Source organism: Equus quagga, chromosome 15 (assembly GCF_021613505.1).
Source record: "Equus quagga isolate Etosha38 chromosome 15, UCLA_HA_Equagga_1.0, whole genome shotgun sequence".
In the NCBI taxonomy this organism is placed as follows: domain Eukaryota; kingdom Metazoa; phylum Chordata; class Mammalia; order Perissodactyla; family Equidae; genus Equus; species Equus quagga.
In genome coordinates, this window is record NC_060281.1 from 57797830 (window position 1) to 57818909 (window position 21080).

At 39.6% G+C, this 21080-nt stretch overlaps 1 protein-coding gene across 7 annotated transcripts in view; it reads right to left on the minus strand.

Annotated features, from left to right (window-relative positions):
• The window catches only part of FARS2 (phenylalanyl-tRNA synthetase 2, mitochondrial), a 466868-nt gene that overhangs the window by 174250 nt on the left and 271538 nt on the right, over positions 1-21080 (minus strand). For 4 of the 7 annotated variants that reach the window (XM_046639983.1, XM_046639982.1, XM_046639980.1 and 1 more), the window contains one exon: positions 8227-8785. The exons of 2 other annotated variants lie outside the window; for them this stretch is intronic. In XM_046639983.1, coding sequence (XP_046495939.1) covers positions 8444-8785 — 342 coding nt within the window. In that variant the 3' untranslated portion in view covers positions 8227-8443. Of the gene's footprint in view, positions 1-8219; positions 8786-21080 lie in introns of those variants that run through there. One more of the 7 variants, XM_046639985.1, reaches the window with a different exon arrangement.

Consider the following 21080-nt stretch of genomic DNA (forward strand, 5'->3'; position numbering starts at 1 on the left):
GTAAGGTAAATCTCTATCTGTAAAAGCTGCCTCCCCCTCTGTACCAGGAAGAAGAAAGGAGATGACCTTCTCTCTAGAAACTCTTAATCAATACCAAAGGCAAGGACTTAGATCTGCATTTTATTGTGCTAGTCTGGTAACCTCCTGTAGCTGACTTCCCTCCCCCTCCCAACGTTGGCATTTCCTTAAGGATTAAGCATCTTTTCTTAGGCTAGGAACTGATTGCTGTGCTCACCTGTGACCGCCCAGCTCCAGACAATAGACTTGGCTCCTGCTACGCCCTCTGAGACAGCAGACCACTGCCTGCTGTGTCCATCAAGCGCTGTGCCAACAGGGCAATCTTGTGACTATTGTGGGAGGGACATTTCAAACACATGTGAAACACCCTGTTTGGGGGTATATAACCACTATGTGCACCTCACTTCTTCGGTGCCCTTTCTTCCTTCGGGAAGAAAGGCCCCGGGCCATGGTTCCTCATAAAGCTTTGTTTAATTTTCTCTTGCTATTCTGTCTCATGTGAATTTAATCTGTTCTCCGGCCAGACGAACCCACATCTGGGGAGAGGAAATGTCTCCCTCCCCTACACTAGTATCACTCAGTTCCTGGGTTTACCTCCTTTCTACTGCTGTTTGGCCTTAGGTCTTAGTGTAACTTTTAGATATCTAAATTTCATTTAAGTATGGTAATTTCCCCAAATTCCTGGAAATTAATTTATAGTTTTGTTTAAAAAGATGAAAGGGTGAGGTTTTCGTTATCCGCGTTTCAATAGCATTAACACCAGAGTGTTCCCTCATCCATTCCCAAAGTTTCAATAAACAGAAGTCTGGGTTTATTGTGAAAGTGTAAGGTTACATTTGTACTTGTTCTCTTAGATCTCTCTATTTTTTTTATTTGTGACTGATTTGCATCATTTAGCAACGCCAAAATAAATGGCTAATCCAATTCCCCAGGAATTTCACTCTATGCCTACAATGTGCAAGGCAGCTGTTAAGAAATTTAAAATGAGTAAGACAGAGACACTCTGCAAAGGAGCTTAAAATTTAGTGAAAGAGAAAGGTCTAGAAATGCTCAAAAGACATTCTAGACTTGGTGTGAAAGTGGAGCAAAGGACGCTGGCCACACACGCATCACTCTTCTCTATCGCATTTGCTCACACTGAGACCCAATTCAGCAGTTCTGTCAACTTTAAGCGTGCTATCCAACATTTACTGAGTACTTACTCTGTGCCAGCATTTACTAGGTATTGAGCTGAGGACCTTTCACATATTTTTAACATTTAATCTTCAAAAACAACCTTAGGAGGTAAGTACAACTGGTTTCCCAGTTTATAGATAGAGAAACTATAACTTACAGAAGTTAAGTGACTTGCTTAAGTCACACAGCTATCTAGGGTGGAGCCGGGGATGTGAACCCTACCTGCTTGACATCAAAGTGTGTACTTCTAATCACTAAGATATACCAGCTTATTTATATGTATGGGATATTCAGTTTTTAAAATGTGTTCTGCATGTATGCACAAAAGGCTATTTGATACATATTTATTCACAAAATGGAGAAAAAAATCTACTTGGAAATGATTTACCAAAAGGATATATATATTCAGCATCTATTTTTATAAAACATTTTGCTATTATGTGCATCCAATCTCAGTGTCTGGAATCTTAACGGGACCCCTCTAGTGTTCCCCAAGATGGCCTGTTCCACGTGCTTCACCTGACACATAAGCGGTCCCTGCAGAAAGACCGCCGCAGTCCAGCTCATCTGCAGAGGTGGCTGCGTTCAGCCCACAAACTGAGCAGCTCTGAAAAACAGGACACTGCTGAACAAAGCTGCAGGGTTTTCACTGCTTTCAAAATACAACATGATTCTTGTATTGTTCTGAGAAGATTACTGCCAAAGACAAGCTAGTCTTCTGAGCTCACTCCTCTGATCAGCATGTGCTACACTCCTGCCACACGAATATTAATCCTCTTCCTAATGAGAGTCAATATTTATGGAGCTCTGACTATGTGCCAGATGCTGCCCTAGTACTTTCCATTAATCCTCACACCAAGCCTTCATTATAAGGCACAAAGAGGCTAAGAAACTTGCCCAGGATTATAGTTATATAATTAGTATGTAATTCTATATGATATAGAATTATATAATTATAGTCAGTGAGCAGTGGAGCTCGAGTGGGAACCAGGGAAGCTGGCTCCAGTTCCTAGACTCATTACCACCCACCTTTCTGTATATCAGGTACTGTGACAGGCACAGCAATTATAAAGATGAATAAGATACAGCTCCTCAGGAAGTGGAGAAACACACCCATCACAACAGAGCTAGGGCAGTGAGGGCCAGTTTTCCAGGTAAGTTTAAAGGAACAACAAATTGAAGACTAACCTAAAACTGTCAAGAGAAACTATCAATCTGATAGAGCATTAATTCCTGGAAAATGGTCCCCTGAGGAGCCGATCAGCTGAGCTGATGGTGTGAACATGGAGAAAGGCAGAGCGAAAGAGGCAGGCGTGGCCTTAGGATGCAGCCCTGACGCAGACGTGTGAGGGCCTTACCATGTTGCTGCAGGGATCACAGGGCAGGCAGCTGGGTCCGCACAAGGAATTAAATGTCAATGAACCTACAGAGCCTGGCATCTAGTGGGCAATTAGTAAATAAATGGTAATTACTGCATACAGAAGACTCAGAGGAAAGGGAGTTCGACAACAAGAAGAGAGGACAGGTAGACAGAACCAAGGGAACCCATTAGTTTAACTGAAAAAAAAAAAAAGAGTTTCCTTCTTATCAAGGGGAAAGGGCAGATGTCAGAGCAAAGCTAAAAGTTGGGAGAGACAGCAGGGGAGGGAGAAGGCAGCACCCACACGCTCATCAGCAGAGATCCCTGCGAGTTTGCTTTCAAAATGCAGAAGTTGCAAAACTGACAGCTCACAGGCCAAATAGTGTGTTGTGTTTTTCATCTGAATAATTTGTTTATATTTAAAAGTTAGGAAATTTAACATCATCTGGATTCCTAACTTATCTCTTAAAAAGTAGAAGATGTGGCAACATTGGGCTTGGATTTCTGTAAGAGCACAGCGGCCCCCTTTAGAAGAAGCTGGCAATGCCCTACTGCCCACAACCCCTACTACTTCCCCATGGCCTTTACGCTGGGCCCCTTAACTTGTTCACATCCCCACCTAGTCCATGTACACATCTGAATTGGTGACCCAAGGTTCAGATATCAAGAACGGGAGGTAATAAGATTACTCTGGGGAAGAATTCAGGGCCATGTTTCACAGTAAGGGGAAAACTTAATCATGAAGAGACCTGGCTGTCATCTTAATTGGGGGGTAAAAGGTCAGAAAGGACCACCGGCCAATAAGTGCTTCCATCCCAGCCTCTGCCCGGACCACCTCCAAAATCAGGGTTTTACATGACAATAAATGTGTTGTCTCATAACTCACATACAATACCTCATTTAACAATATGTATTAAAAACATATTATTTCATATAACAACCCTGAGATAAATATTATTGTCCCCTTTTAAAAAATGAGAATACTGAGGCTCAGAGAATTAAGTAATCAGCTCCAGGTCACATAACCAAGATTTGAACATGGGCAGTGAGTTCACCTCCAGAGCTCATACACTTAAGGCAGTAGGAGGGTTTGGACCTATAGTATGCTAACAGATGCCCTCTTCAACAGTGTTCCATGCTCAAATAATTTTGGGAAATGGCAGCTTCAGGTTTCTTATTGTAAGACTTCTTAGAACCTTTAAAACACTAACAAGCTTTGTGAATCTCTAAGTAAGAAAGCCATGTCTCCAAATTTAGTTATGAAATCTTCTTTTGCAAGAAACACTATGGAGTATGTTGTGGTAGAAAAGACAGGCTCTGAAGCTACGTGAATGAAAACTCACAATTATGGGTTAAGCAACATAGATTTCCTAAACCACATCAAACATTTGCAAACCTTAACTTTTTGAAAATAGAATTTCATTTATAAAAATCTATTAGCTTATGATCTCACCTTTTCCTCACTAACCTGAAATCTCCTCAATTAAAATAAATCTTGTTGTTATAATTCTATTAATCTGAATTTCTATTAACTGCCACTCTTAACACATCTATAATCGGAAGAATATCAAAAATAATCTTACACGTATAGGATATTTTACTGTTTTACATATTAATAGTACCTTTGTAAAATAGAAATCATTGTATTCCCATTTTATAGATGAAGAAAATAAAGCCTAAAGAGGTTAGATGAACAAATAAAAGTCAGAGCTACCAAGTAAGTGCCAGAACATTTACCCACTCTTTTCACTGAAACACATTCTAAAGTGCTGCCAGATGTTAATGTATTGATGAAATGCTAATTATGTTTGACAGAGTTTTTATATTAAATGCATTTTGTTTTCTTATTTATCAGTCATTTTAAGACTAGTCACCTAGTTAAGTCACATAGCTTAACCACACATTTTGACTAACCCCATTCCTCAGCCATGGTGGTTTACAGAGAAAATAGTATAAGAAAGCTTCTAAGTAACTTGGCTTAGTCATATTATGATTACTAGGACTTTAATGCATCAAGGACCCAATCCTAAGGACAAATAGCCTTTAAAAAAGAAATATGGAAGGTTTTTATTTTTATTCTACAAAAAGGTAAATATTTATTTTCCCCACAAAACTCTGATTTCTTTTCATATATAGTTTTCCTAAAGATTTCTAGCACCATGTTTTGGTACGAAAAAGAATATGGGAAGAATGATATTACAATAATAAAAATAGTGCATTTTTCTTCCTTGTGCTGCCTCTTGTCATTTAGTTTCCATGTAACCTAATTCTTATTCTGATCAGAGCAGAAGGAACTGAAAACCAGGATTTTATTACCACCATCGATATCTACCCACGCGCAGGCACATGCACAAACACAGTCCTCTGGTTTCTAATTATGCATCTTACAGAGGAGCTTCTCTGGGCGCTCTGCGTGCGGATGATGAATAAAGCAGCTTTTGTTTCAGATTTATTTCAAGACATTCTTCCTTAAATGCTATTTGGGGGCAGATACATATCTATGGAAGGTTAAAAAAAAACATGCTGATAAAATAACCATCAAGGAAATGTGTCACTGATGGAACCTATGATGGTCTTTCTCCAAAGGACACATTTAAAATACATAAACAGATACGCGCAAATGCTTAAACTATATAAAATTCCTATGCAGGGAGTAATAAGGGCTCCAAGATACGCTGGGAAGTGGATGGCTGCTTGTTTGCTTGTTTTGATGGTGGGAGAGGGGGGAAATGATGACGTTGCAAAAATTGCTCAATTCTTTCAGAGAGTCTGGTGAATTCTGTTATTTGTCTTACAGCTTGGATGAATGGGCTTATGAAAGTGAAAGGAAGAGGAGAAGGTAGAATTCTGATAAGGAGGTGGCACAACAGGCAGAGGGAGGGAGCTGACCTGTCTCTTATTTCTTACCCCGACAGGTAGAAACTCAGGGCCTGCCACTGCCCTCATCTGCACACTGAAGGTGAGGCAGGGAAGGGGAGGCCAAGGAGGAGTGGCGACTACAGCCAATGGCTGTTCCAAAACAGAAACAAAGATGTCTCCTGGAAAAATCGATCTTTTCGCTTTTGGATTCCACCACAAATTGGATGAAAAAGCCATTTAATCCTTAGGCAGCAGCAACAATTTCCTTGGGAAATAAGGGCAAAATGGCTCACGTTTAGGGACACAAAAAGGAACCCATCCAACATAGGCTTCCCCAGTGAAAACAGCCACCTGCCTGTGCTAGGGACAGATGAGACTGCAGGGTTGCCACACGCACTCATTAAGAGTCAGGACCAGATGCCTGCATTCAGACCTGGTGCCACCTCTTACTGTCACAGCACAAGGCCAGGGGTCTGTTATGTGACCTTTCTGGGTTGCAGCTTCCTCATCTGTAAAACAGGGATATTAAAAGTATCTATGTAATAAGTTTTATGTAAAGTATTTAGACCAGTACCTGGAAGCATGATATAAGGATCTTTTAAACAAACAAATACATAACTCTAATTGTAAATATAAGAGAGAGTGAGTGAGCTGGTTTCTGTTACTGAACAATTTGACTGATTAATAATTTAAATGGCATCTATGCTTCCCTGGAAGAGTTTAAGTTGTCATACAAATAACAGTATGAGCCATCTTCATTCATTTCACAAATGGGGAAACTGAGGCACCAAGAGGACATACTTAAGCATAGATAATTCTTCTACAAGTCCTGCCATGTGCTTCTCATCTGGGCTGCACTCACAGTGAGTACTTGATAAACACTGGTGACCGGAACTGAATTTCCTGAGGTCTTTGACCTAACTAAGAATGTAACTGAGATACAAATATTCTTTACTCTGCTTTCATTCCTTTTACAGATTTGAATGGCTAAGGAAGAACAGTGATATATTTGGCATGCTGAACCATTTCATTTTTACAATGACTTTTTTTAAGCATGGGAATTATGTATTGGGCATGGGGAACACTCATTCATTGGTAAGATGTTTGTTTAAAGAGTGTCACTGGTCTAATGATGAATGAGTGAGGGCTGGGAAACACCAGACATTGCAGCACATTCATTCTGTAAAGCCCATTAGGCCTTGGCTCAGTGCTCCTTTAATATACCTCAAACATCTCTAAGTGATGTTTGGTTACCCAGCTTTGAAAAAACTCAAGCCATCAAAAAGAAATCAACATATTACATCATAGAATCTGCAAGGTTGAGCACTCTTGTGTCAGCAATGACATCATAAACTTCATTATTCCATGACACATTTTTAAATAAGGACCATTCTATTTTGCTGAAAGTTCAAGAAAAAAAATTTTTTTTCTAACTTTACTGAAGGTCATTTTTCAGCTGATGAAATCTGATTACAAGTTAGCCCAGCCTTGGAGAGTTTTACATCAGTACACACACATGAGCTTACAGCTATCTGCTAGCAAAGGCTCTGTCACAAATTATCAGGTTGAACCATACAAAATTGCTACTGATTGACTGTTTTGACCCTGGCAAAAAGCAATTTGGTATGGTTCAACCTGATAGTTGTGTAACTTATGACAAATTCCTAAATTTTATAAATCTCAGTTTCCTCATCTGTAAAATTGGGATACTCACAGTACTTACTTTATGATGTCATTGTAAAGATTATAGAAAAGACACTGTATAGGAAAAGTACTTGGTCACTGCAGGTACATTAGTGCTTAATAAAGGATGTTCATTATTCGTAGTAATAATATTAGCATCTGGTTCTGATGCTGACTTAGTGACGTAAATCTGAACTGGAAGTGCCTTACTGTGATCATAGTAGAACATGCATTAGGAAATAAGAGCCTAGCTCCTCCCGAAGAAACCACCCCACACCCCAATACGCACAGGCAGGACCCCTAACCATGCCCTGCCCTCTCTCTCTCCAGCACTGACAGCAGCAGCAGTTTTCACAAAGTAGCTGTCAGCTGGAGGAGGCTTCCAGAGCTCAGAGCAAATAAGCATGCCCAACATCTCACATATACCTGGCTGGGAAACTCTGCCAGTGAGCAATGGGGAGAAACAGCACCCCATGGGACACTGTGCAGGACCAAAACTGGCTGCTGCTTCAGCAGCAGTACCAGGAGGCTAGACAGATGACTTTTTTTTTTTTTAAGGGAAAAGAAAACTATAACCCATATAAAGGCTTTCTGAAATCCACTTTTCTGCCCACTATGGCCTACCCTCCTTTCTCCTTGTTCTGTGTTTGTTCTGTTTTGATTTTTGTTTCAACTTCGTTTTGCATTTCTAGTCAAGAGAGCACATCCATGCTCTGAAATTATTTCTTGTGCACTGGGCCTCTCTCCCAGTTCTACGGAGCACTCTCCAAGGCAGGAGCGATCCCCAGCAGTGGCACACACCAGCTTCTCCATAAATAGATGGTGAATAATTGATGCTGCAAATCCAGTTGTGAAAATGGCTCCTCCCCTCTGTCGTTCTGCACACTTTTAGGCAGCAAACCTTCAAAACAACAACCATGTTCTCTTTGGCTCGCTGTAAACTCTGCCATGCTGCCATGATTCCAAACATTTGATTTAATAATTTTATATACTCCAGGAGATAACTTTCCAGAACCAATGAATATACAACTTTCCCAATGGGTCTGTTTATCTTTTATATGAAACAAATGTGGTTTCTGGCAACCTCTCTTCTCCACTTGCACATATTGGCAGATATTTAATATAGCTATGAATCTTAACAGAGAGAAACCAGTACTCTATTTGGAAGTGAAGAGGGCTACCTGGAACCTGAAGGGTGAAGCCCTCTTCCTGAGAATGGCCTTCTCAACTTTCACGTCATGAATCATGGTATCCAGAAGCACAGTGATAATTTACATCCTGACAGCACTGTCTAGTACTCTCCCTGTATACAAAGTGATTTCACATACAAAGTTTCAGTTCTTCCTGTCAGATAAGGGGGAAGGATATTAGACCCATTTTACAGATAAATAAACAGAAGTGTAAAAAGGGTAAGCATCTGGCTGCAGAACCACATGGTGGAGAGTGCTGCTGGCCATTTGGGTATCTGGGCTGTAGAAGGGTGAAGCTGTTAGGACAGGTTACTTTGTTTCTGTGTGGTTGTCTTGTTGGTTGACTGAACCACAGTATAGCAGAAACACCTGGGAGCCTCAGTTTCTTCAAATGAAAGATGGGGGTAACGCGATCCAGAAAACCAAACTGTCTTAAACTTAAACTCCACCCTTTCTTCCTATGGAGCCTATGTCCTGACAAAGAAAAAGTAGATGAAACCTAGGGCAAAAAAAAAAAGAAAGAGAGAATGAATACTTGAAGTCAAATGAGAGGACAATATTTTTAAAAATGCTATTTTACTTTTAAGTAGATTTGCAGGTATATATTTGCATCAATGAGTAAGTGTTGCCATGGTGATTACTTATCTGTTTACAGAAAAGAAATAACCATAGAGAAATCATCAGTGATTTAACAAGACACACAGTGCTGTTCACAGGCTATCAGGCACACATATCCCGTCCCCACAGGATGTAAAGAATGTTCAAATGGGCAAAAGAAAAACATTGGCTTGGGAGAAAAACAACTTGATCCTTCTGCTGAACCTACAGAAAAGGCATTAAAATCTCATTATTTTTCCTTTTTGTGGACACTCTCATTCTGGTAAAAAGTAAGAGCCATCAAAAAATTTTTGATGCATTTACTTTCATCTTAAAGTAGATATAGTAACTCCTAACAGGGCAGGAGGACAAGGTTTTATACACAGGCATTTAATATACTCATTTAAATACATGTAGAGCATTTATTTAAAACACTAACATGGACATTTACAGCAATTATAGTTAAGATTTACTTAACAGTAACTATATGTCAAGCACCGTGCTGAGGATTTTATGTGTATTTAAAGTGATTGTTCCTCATGACAACATTATCCTATAAGTAGGACATAATACTCTCCCCAATTTACAGATAAGAAAGCCTAGAGAAATCTCATACTCAGAAAGCAGTAGAGCCGGCACTTACTCAGGCAGTCTGCCTCCAGAGGTCCTGTCTTACCACTATTGTGTTCATCTTTGTATCTCTCTTTTAAATAACTTTTTTTAAATTGAAAAGTTAATGAAGTCCCCTTGCCCCTCCTCTCCCACCATGTGCACACGGCCTTCTTCACGGCCATTTGTACACGGAGTTAAAGACAGGCCGGGCTCTGTGAAGGGGTTTGTTTGAGCACAAGCCCACCGCAATCCAGAGTTCCCTTCCCAGGTGGTGGGCCCAGTGAGAACAGGCCATTCCCTGAGCTGCCATGGCTGGGTTAGGAAGTAGGGGTCCTGGTGGGGTGGGCCCTGGCCGAAATCTCCCTCTTGGACATGAGCACCAAGTATACTGAGGAAGAAGCGCAGCCACCAGATGACCTAATCACTATTTATTCTTATGTACATGAATGGAAGTGTTGCCAGATTTCAGGAAATGGCAACCAAGATTAATAGCTGCAAGAAGACACTACAAAAGACACAACTGCAAATTATCTTTTCTTCCAAAGCTACTGCTAGATATTAACATATCTTGCTTTCTGGATCTATGCTTAACCAAGACCCCATGGTCTTACTTCGCTATAGATTTAGTAAGCAGTTTAAAAAAAAAGTGAATGTAATTCAATCCTTCAGAAATGATTGTGAAAAGAAAAAAGATATGATAAAAATCACATAAAGTTCAGTGACATATTCCAGGTTCATCTCACTGTAACTGCAGTGAGGGCAGGGACTGTGTGCGGGTCACAACTCAACGGCTGAGTGTAGAGTCCGAGTCACGACAGACTCAACAAAGAGCTATGGAATCAGCGAAGCAATAAATAATTGACTTCAGACAATAGAAGTCCTATATGACTGCCAAAAAGAGGGTATGAGGGAAGCAAGGGCAGGAGACAGGACAGGAATGGACAATTAGTGAACAAAAAGCTTGGATGTCATGCAAAGGAGTTCCAGATCCAGTCTGTAAGCAATGGGGAACTACTGACAACATTAGAACAAGACAGTAACACCATGATATGAGGATGATGGCTGGAAACGGGAAGAACCCAGAGTCAGGGGAGCCAGTTAGGTGGTTACTACAGCAGTGTTGACTAGAGGTTCTCACATATTAAGGCACATAAGAATCACTGCGAATGTGTTAAGAAGCAGATTTCTGGATCCCCTCGCCAAAGATTCTGACTGGGTACATCTAGGATGGACAGAGGAATATTGAAAAAAATTAGAAGTGGAGAAGAGGGAAGATGAGGGATTTCACACTAGATGGACTCACTTTTTCCAGTGATAAAATGAGGTTATTTGTTAAAGGTTGGGGGTGGGGAAGGCTGTGGCACAAATCTAGAACTCCCAATAAGAGATCACACTTTTGTGGAGTGGTCAATCAGCTTTGCCCTGCTATTTTCATTAGGGACGTTCAACATGGAAACAAGATGTTCAAACAGGAAAAAGGCGAATTTGAGGGTTAACATAGGATAGGGGCCTGAATATATAGGTTGGCAGAAATAAAAGGGTGAGAGAACTGGGGGTGCTGGTGAGAGCACAGTGGAAGCAATTGACCGTGGGCTCAGTCTGGGCTGGATGGAGCAAGAAGTGAGGCCTGGGGGATGCAGGCAGCATGGCCAAGAGTCAGAGGGTAAAGAGGAGGCCAAAGAGAGGGCTCAGAGGAAATGTGGGAGTCAGAGAGGCAGAAGGACAGAGTATTGTGGTATGAGAGGGGATTTACAGTAAAAGAACTGTGGTTGGATGATCCAGATGTGGCTGTGAGGTAAGGACATCAGATGGAAATGCTTTTTGTCTTATTTAGAGAACGCCAACTAACTGTGGCACCTGTGCATTGCTCCTAGGACAGAGGAGAGAAAAACACATCCAGGTGCCAGAGCCACTAGGTGAGGTTGGAGGTGATCAGATGATGGCGAGGAGAGTGGGAAGAGGGTGTTATAACCCAAGGGCTCATGATTTAACGGCATCTCTGAAAATGCCAAATTTGAAGAATCCTCATCAAGTCTCACAATGCCTTCTTTTCAGCTTCTGTTGCTTTGTTGGGCAAGATTCTTTATGTGCTGCTGTGAGACTTTCTTTTTTATATGATTCAACAATCTTTCCCATTAAATTATCTATTATTATTATTTTTTTACTTTTTATTTTTTGGTAAGGAAGATTGGCCCTGAGCTAACAGCTGTGCCAATCTTCCTCCATTTTGTATGTGGGACGCTGCCACAGCATTGCTCAATGAGTGGCGTGTAGGTCTGTGCCTGAGACCTGAACCCATGAACCCTGGGCCACCGAAGCAAAGTGTGTGAACCCAACCACTATGCCACCTGGCCGGCCCCTATCTGTCATTATTTAACAGCTACGTAAGCATCTAAATCATTTTGAAATGAAATGAAGGTATTACACCCATATGTCACAAAAATGGCATGAATTAAGTCAGACCAAAACAAAACTGACATGTGTTTATATTAATGCAGGCTCACCATGCATGGTTTTACACATTCCTATAGGCTCTCCTCTGATTACAATAAAACTAATTAGTCAATAAATAATGTTTGAGGCTCTACCTCATTTGTTCATTGCCCAAGTTCAATTTACGTACTAATGGCTGCATATTTACTTTTAATAGATGCAGTATGTGAAAGTAAGTATAATAAATGAATAACCATTTAAGTGTAAAGTTACCATGTCTTCATGAGAAATCTGAAAATGAAACAGCCAGTGAATCCATTCATTTCTTCTATACTAGGAAATAAAGCTGATCACAGGATGAGATGATAAATGAGAATTATTTCAGAGTAGTACAGTAATGGAGATGCCTCTTCCATAAAGAAATGTGCAGAAACAGACGGAAAGAACAGTTTCCTCATCAGGCTTGATCTCTGTGGTTTGGAACTGGAAATGCACTGCTGCAGTGGCATTGCAGACATTCTCCCTGATTCCAGGGACCTGTCAATAACCTTTCTTGTTCTAGTTCTGGAATCTATTAAATAATCAGGTTCTCGCTTTTAGCAATCATGGTGAGCCTCCACACTCAGAGATATCACTTTCTTTGAGGTTGAATTAGCTGATTAACAAAGTGTGTTTTCAATTCTCTCTTTTTTCTTTTCAAAGGTTAAATGGCACAATACAATTTTCTGTGCAGTAGGTGTGTGATTAATAAGGTGATGACTGGAAACTGGGTGAGAAGGAAAAAAATATCCTATAAAACTAGAAATCTGCAGTATCTGGGAAGAGGGCAACCAAATTACCTTTAGAAGATGCAAAAGTTATGGTAATACAATGCTAAAGATACAAATTGAAGTGCATAAGAGTGAAAAAAGATGTTATGGTTTTTATCATTCCACTGGAATGCAGAGGACATACCATAATACTCAAGACTGTTGAAGCTTTAAACAAATAATGCAAGCCAACTCCCAAAATATCATCCTCTTTTCTCATTTCCTCACATTTCCAACAAAATAAACATATTAGGAAGATCATCTAAATATTCAAATGTGGATAGCATTTATTAGAATATTTGATTCTAATTTTTTTTCCTTTCACTTTTCAGTCTTTGGTCAAGAAAATAACATTTTATACTTAACTTACAGAAACATTCTGGAAGAAGGGATTTCCAAAAGCTTAAAAACAACAGTGATTTTTTTCTCTTTTTCCCTTTTTTTTGGTAATAATTTGACGTTCGTCTTCAATGATGATTAGCATTTATATAACTGTCCTTAAGCAAGGGTCAAGAGCCTGAAGCATCTTCAAAGAATGCCACCGGCCAGTGCATCAAGCTGAGCAGACCACAGAACTGTACATCTGACCCTGAGACCACCTTCCATCCCCACCCTCCTCTGTTCCCGTCTGGAGGAAGCTTCACCATATCTCACTTGCTGGTCTTGGCACTCTGTCCTCTTTACAGCAACACCCCAGCACCAACCCTGGTACTTGCTCACCACTTGTATCTCGCTTGGTAGTAATACACACTCTCCAGGCTCAACTTGCCTGGACCACCCTCTCAGAAGAACTCAGCTCTGACTTGTCCTCCACAATAAACATCCCTGTTCTAACTTCTCTGGCCTGAGTTGTCACTTGGGCACAGCCACACCTGCAACCATATGCCCAGCTGAGGACTTGCCTATGCCTTGCCTTGACTACACGCCACTCATTGAGCAATGCTGTGGCAGCGTCCCACATACAAAATGGAGGAAGATTGGCACAGCTGTCAGCTCAGGGCCAATCTTCCTTACCAAAAAACAAAAAGTAAAAAAATAATAATAATAGATAATTTAATGGGAAAGATTGTTGAATCATATGCCAGTTAAAACAACAATGACGAAAACAACAAAAAGCAGAGTATGCGAGAGTGATATCAATGAATCCTAAGTTTAAATTTTTATACTCATGTAAATTCTCCAGATCTTTTTTTTTCTCTTTTTTCCTTTCCACCTAGCCCCCAAAGCCAGAAACCTGGGAATCATTCTCTTTCCCACTTATCTTTACCTACAGTGATTAAACACTCAGTTTGCCCAGGTCAGTGTCAGTTTGCACCTGCAGCTGCAGCACAGTTATTAACAGAGACCCCATTAACTCTCAAAGGGAGCCCAATCTCAACTTAAATGATAAATGATTGGTCACTGTACCTCTCTCCGCTCACACCCGGCTCTGAGACCTTTCAATCTTGTCTCCTAAAATGTCTTGAGCCCAAACCCTAGCTTCTAGTCTCCCTACCACTGTCCTCTTTGGTTTCGCATCATTTCTTCCCTAGCCACACTGTGAGGTGCGGAGTGGACTCCTCGCCTTGTGGACCTAACCCATCCTTCACACTGTCAGAACTGGGATCTGTCTAAAATGGAAATCTGATCACGATTTTTGATGTCATGCTAATTGCCTTCCAGATAAAATTCAAACCCTAAGCTTCATGTCCCCAAATTTGTCCTTGTAGACATTTCCCCCTCTATCTCAGAGCACTCCCCTATAAACACCCTAACCAGAACCACAGGCTATGACTGGATTGTGCCTCCAGGCCTTTGTCCTCACTTCCCTTTGCCCCATTATTGGCCTGACTGCCTCCCACTCTCCCACTCCCACTCTCGTGGCCTACCTGTATCAAAGCACTTATTCATATTAATGTACCTTCCACTAGTGCGTAAGCTCTCCAACGGCAGGCAACTATGCTCTCTCTGCATCTCCAGTGTCAGGCACAGTGCCTGGCACAAGAGCAGATGCTCAAAAAATTTTCTGAATGAATAATTGATAATGCTTTTGTGTTTGGGATAAATCCTGTCACATTTCGTACACATCAACTATGGTCTCAATAAAAAGCAGGGAAATAACATTCTCTATGAATTTCAAGCAGCCTGGGACCATATCCTCCTTGCTATGTTGACAACCTAACTTGGATCAGAACCACATATTAAAAGAGTGACAGAGACAGAGTAAAAGAAAATGTCACATAGAAAGAGACAGCAAGAGAGACAGAGAGATGGAAGGACAGAGGCAGATGAAAGACAGAAGAAGAGGGAGAGCTTCATCAAAAAAGTTAAAAACAGAGTTACTATATGATCCAGCAATTGCACTTCTGGGTAGATACTCAAAGGAACTGGAAGCAGGGTCTTGAAGAGATGTTCCTTCTCTTTGAAGTCCCTGACTCTCCCCACCCTCAATATGTTCTTTTGTCTTTCAGCTGAGGATGGGTATTTAAGGTGAAGGCTTAGGCCATTTTGGTGAGTTACTCTGTTGTCCTGGGTTTCTCCCATGTATATGTGTTATTAAAGTTTTGTTACATGTTATTAAACTTTTGTTTGTTTTTCTCCTGTTAATCTGTCTCATGTCAATATAATTCTTAAACAAACCAGAAGAACCTAGAAGGGCAGAGGAAAATTTCTTCCCCCCCTACAGTACTTACACAAACCTAAATGGTATATTCTACTATATACCTAGGCTATATGGTACTAATCTTATGAGACCACTGTTGTATATGCATTCTTGACTAAAACGTCATTATATGGTGCATGACTGTATAAAAATTAGAGTAGGAGCTGGCCCAGTGGTGCAGCGGTTAAGTGCGCATGTTCTGCTTCAGTGGCCCGGGGTTCGCTGGTTCAGATCCCGAGTGCCGACATGGCACCACATGACAAGCCATGCTGTGGTAGGCGTCCCACATATAAAGTAGAGAAAGATGGGCATGGATGTGAGCTCAGGGCCAGTCTTCTTCAGCAAAAAGAGGAGGATTGGTAGCAGTTAGCTCAGGGCTACTCTTCCTCAAAAAGAAAAAAATTAGAGTAGAGTCAGGGACTCACTTGCATAAAAGTATACTTTAGTTGTTTGGGAGAAGAAAGGGTGGGTACATCTGTGGAAACAGCAGTGCCAATGAACATCAGGGCAGGGAAAAGGCTGACTGTAACAAACACAGACACATGCCATATAGCTTGGTTTCTCGTAAACAGGGAGACTCATCCAAAAACCTAAATGTTAAGGAAATTATTGCCTCCTTGTCTCATTTCAGCTTCCTGTCATGATGCTGCTACAAATTCATGTTTTGAATCACCTCTTCCTTTAAAGGAAAATGTGGGCCTAGGGAAAAGAAAAAAGGGAAAAAGAAAAAAACAGCTTTAGTCTCTTGAACCAAAACTCCCACTAACTTGGTGACTATACAGCCAAGAGGTGGACACTCTAAAATGGCATTAAAAAACCGGTTGTCAAGGGGCTGGCCCCGTGGCCAAGTGGTTAAGTCTGTGCGCTCTGCTGCAGGCGGCCCAGTGTTTCGTTGGTTCGAATCCTGGGCACGGACATGGCACTGCTCATCAAACCACGCTGAGGCAGTGGTCCGCATGCTACAATTAGAAGGACCCACAACGAAGAATATACAACTATGTACTGGGGGGCCTTGGGGAGAAAAAGGAAAAAATAAAATCTTTAAAAAAAAAAAAAAACCAGTTGTCAACAGGGCCAAGTGGAGGCCATGCAAGGATGGTAGACAAGGAGAGATGAGCAAAGTGTTCGTGATTTTAAAAATGAAGAAAAAAGTGCACATATGCTCAAAATGAGCTTACAAAGCCAGGTTTCTGAAACACTGAAAAATTAAAATATGCAGAAACAACCAACTAAATCAACAACCAGAACATAAACTCACTTTAGATAAAATTAATATTACAGAATAGTTAAAACTTTAAAATAAGGATAATGAAGAGATTGAAATTGCTAAAGAAAGTAATAAACATTTTAAAAAGCAAGGAGGTAGGAAAGAAAACTAGGCAGAAATGAAACAAGAAGGTGGAAGAGAAAAGGAACTAACTAAATATCTTGGAAATAAGAAGCAATAGCTATTCCATTAAAAAAAACCTCAAAAGACTTTCTGGTAGAAAGTGCTGAGAAATTCACTAGCACAGGTGAATGTCTGGAAGACAAAGAAATAAAAAATATCAAAGAGTAGTTAAGATACATGATTGATAACTAAGAAGCTCTAATATACAATAACAGGAGACCCAGAAAAACGTAATGGAGGTAATGGAGGAAAACCACTATTAAAGAGAGCTAATAACACAGACTTTTTTTCCCTCCCCACAGCCCCAGTGCACAGTTGTATGCCCTAGATGTAGTCCTTCTAGCTCTTCTTTGTGAGCCACTGCCACAGCATGGCTACTGACAGATGGGTGGTGTGGTTCCAAGACCAGGAAAGAAACCCGGACCACTGAAGCAGTTGGAGTGCCAAACTTTAACCACTAGACCATCAGGGCTGCCTCAGTACTAAGTGGGATAAACAAAGATAAATCCACACCAGCAAGTATTATAGTAAAATTGGAGGACATCAAATGTAAAGAGAAAGCCTTAAACATTACCCAATTCTTTCTTACAGAGAAATAATTTGATTAACATGAGACTTCTCAAGAACAAAGGCCAGAAGCAGTATCTTCTAAGTGCTATGGGAGAATAATTGCCCTTGTAGAATTTTATACCTCATTGTCTTTCAAGAATGAGGGTAACATGAAGACATTTTCAGATATACAAAGACCAAAAGAGTTTACCATTTATAATGAAAAAATATTCAAAAGATATACTTCATTAAGAAGAAAATCAAACTCTAGGAGAAGGCTCAGTATGGAAAAAAAAAAGGTGAGCACAAAATCTGATAAAACATTCGTAAATGTGCTTAACTATTGACTAATTAAAAATAAATATTTTTTTAAAATGTCAGGATAATAAGAGAATAATGCAAACCACTTTCTGCTGATATGTTTGAAAGTTAGATGAAATGGACTAATTCCCAGAAAAAATACAATTTATCAAAACTGACACAAAAGCTCAATAGCCTAATAACTACTTAAAATTTAATTTGTGATTAAAAACTTTCCACAAAAAAAAACTCCAGGCCCAGATGACTTAACAGAACAAAGCCAAAAACTCACAAGATCACCTTAAAATACAGGGGAGGGTTTGATAAATTCTAATAGTCATTTATGATAAAAACTCTTAAACTAGAAATAGAAGGAAATATCCCTAATTTGATAAAAGGCTTCACAGAAAACATATAGCAACCACTTTAAATAACTACTCATTTTAAAACTTTCGAGATCAGACATTTAATTACGTTTTCATTTTACATTACCAGAGTTCATTTAGTTTAATCTCCCCAATTCAATTTACTCCAGAAAGAATCAAAGAATCACTCATGGTAAAATGAGTTTTTCGAAGTCGGTAACTAATAAATTGCCTTTCCCGTTTAGATCTACAAACACCCTGGAATTCATTTTTGAATAATTAGGAATATGGGGTCAAGTTTCATTTTTTCCATATGGATACTCAGTTATCCCTGCTTCATTTGCACAAAAGGCTTCTCCTTCTGCCTCTCTGTTCCATGTGCAGGTGTCGTCACAAGTCTAGCATGATACAGAGGTGTCTCTGGGCCACTTATGGCCTTACAGGTCTGTATGTCTATCTGGCATCAGTTCCACACTCTCACAACTATTGTAGCTTTTTAAAAAGACTTGGCATTAGATTAAGCAAATCCTTCAACTTGGTTATTTGGCTATTTCTAGCCCTCTGCATTTTGGTATAAATTTTAGAATATGCTCATTAAATCTCTCATAAAATATCTGAATTTCTATTTTTTAACTACGTTAGCCACTTAATGTACATTTTGAAGCAACCTATAAATTGTTTTTGGTTATACATAAACGTAGTAATAATATGAGAACGGTAAACACCAAATTGAAGTCAGCGGTCACCTCTGAGGAGGAAGGCAAGAAGGAGAAGGTGGTTAGGGAGGCATAGGTGTGTCAGCTGCATCTCTATCATCTCCATTCTTTAAGAGGACCTGTGGTAAAATACTCGCATATTTGATAGAGGTAGATAGCTGGGTGGAGGGCACACAGTTTTATCTTATTAGCAAAGTAAATCAAGAAATATATGTTTGCATGTTTAGAATATTTCATCATTTTAAAAATAAATGTTACATGTAAAAAGTTACTTGGTTCTCCAAGAGCAGTTAACCTAGAGTTCAAACTCTGCTAAATGGACTCTACAAGGGTCATCTATTTATCATTCACTATCCTTGGTAGTAAATTATAGCCTATAATTGTAATTTATAAATCTCACAGGGAGGTCCTCTAGAAAATAAATTCTTCCCTCATATTGAAAGAAAACATTTGATTCATTACTTAGTCAAGTGATAGAAAGAATAATAAAGCCATCCACCATATAAATTACTTCTTGCTTTAACCATTCTTCATTTTCAAGATCACAAGATTATACATACAGAATGCCAACATAAATGCACAGTTTGAAGAGCTGTGCGATAATGTAATCACAAAATGTTCTCATTTCTCTGTCTAAACACAGGCTGACTTAAAAGTCCTAACATTTCAGATGAGCCCGAATGCTCCTCCTATCCTTGGAGGGAAGGAGCAGAGCACGCCTCTAATTGAAACAGTGGAGACATTTGTTTTTCCTTTTGCACAGGATGAGGTAAATTAAAGATACAGCACAACTACACTTACTTTTCTTGACTAATAATTCAGTAAGGTAAATTATTTTGATTTTATTTGGTCTCCAGAACATTAATAAAAACCTTGAATTTTCCATTTGAATTGGCTCTGATCAACACTTGTTTTTTTGCTAACTCTGAGGATCTCATTCCTAGGTTCTGTGACCGTGAGGTTAGTATTTCAGCTTTTTTCCCTTTGGCCAGTATAGTTAACTTAGCTGGATGTGCCATGATGACCCTGGTTTCCATACTTGATTTTAAACAGAGAAAAAAATGACCAAAACCACCTACTGTCCATGAATTGATCCAATTGTCCTATGACAGCAGGCACAGCCAGCTCTAGGCAAAAGGAATATTTCACATTTGACTAGGGATCAAAGCATTAAACTAAAGCAAGCAAACTCTGAGGGATGATTTCAACCATGAGCCAGCAGAAGGTAAAAGATTTTAGGGTGGAATAGCTTTTCCAGTAGCCCCATCATCCCATTTTATAAGTGACTGTCCAGTCATAAAAGTGGCTGCAGTAAGAAGAGATATAATGCCTGTAGGGCTTAATTGTACACATCTGGAATTGCTGGTGAGGAAACAACGCAAAAGCATCAGCCTTACTGACAAGAGCTCAGTATAAATATCAGAAAACAGCAAGTTAACCTCACAGACCACTGCAACTATCCTGAAAATGAGATGTGACAAAGTCTGCTGAGGACTTCTGGAACATTTTTCCTCAACTTAAACAAGGAAACAAGGATGCTCTGTTTGTTTCCTACCTCTGAACATCATTATATGAGGTGATGCTTAATGTTCCTGTTGCCATCTTTTAAGCCTGAGGACAAAAATGCTCAGGGTTCTAGAGCCCTGGCGTCACTGAGGGCTTCCAGATATTGTGCTGTTTATTTAAGCCACTTTGAGTTGAGTCTTCCTTGGTTGAAGCCAAAAGCATCCCCACTGCTATCCTGTAACAATGATTTCCCATATTCACACCTTGGGAAAAAACCCATTGACCTACCCATTATTGCTTAACTGACATGTTCTTTCTTCCTATGGCAATCCCTTCAAACTTGTGTTTCTTTTTGCTTTCTATTCTCATGATCTCCTTTTAAAACTATAACTTTTTCCCCCAGCTTTATGGAGGTATAATTGATAAATCAAAATTGTATATATTTTAAGGTGTACAATGTGACAGTTTGATATACACATACATTATGAAACGATTACTAAAACTATAACTTTTAACTTTGTGATCCATCAACTATTAGTATCTGGTTTAAATGATTCTGTACTATATAAATTTATCCATCTGGTTCGAGATAGAAATACCAAGATTTTTACTAGTCAGATAGATTATTCCTAAAATATATTGTACGTAATTTGTCAAATTTCATAGATGTTGGCAAGATTTAAGGTTTAACATGTTGTCTATACATAGGAAGTTCTTGTACATTTCCATCAGGTTAATAGCCAATAAAACGTAATATAGGTATTTTTTTTTTTTAAACATTGGCACCTAGGCTAACAACTGTTGCCAATCTGTCTTTTTTTTTTTTTTAAGGATTGGCACCTGGGCTAACAACTGTTGCCAATCTTTTTTTTTTTT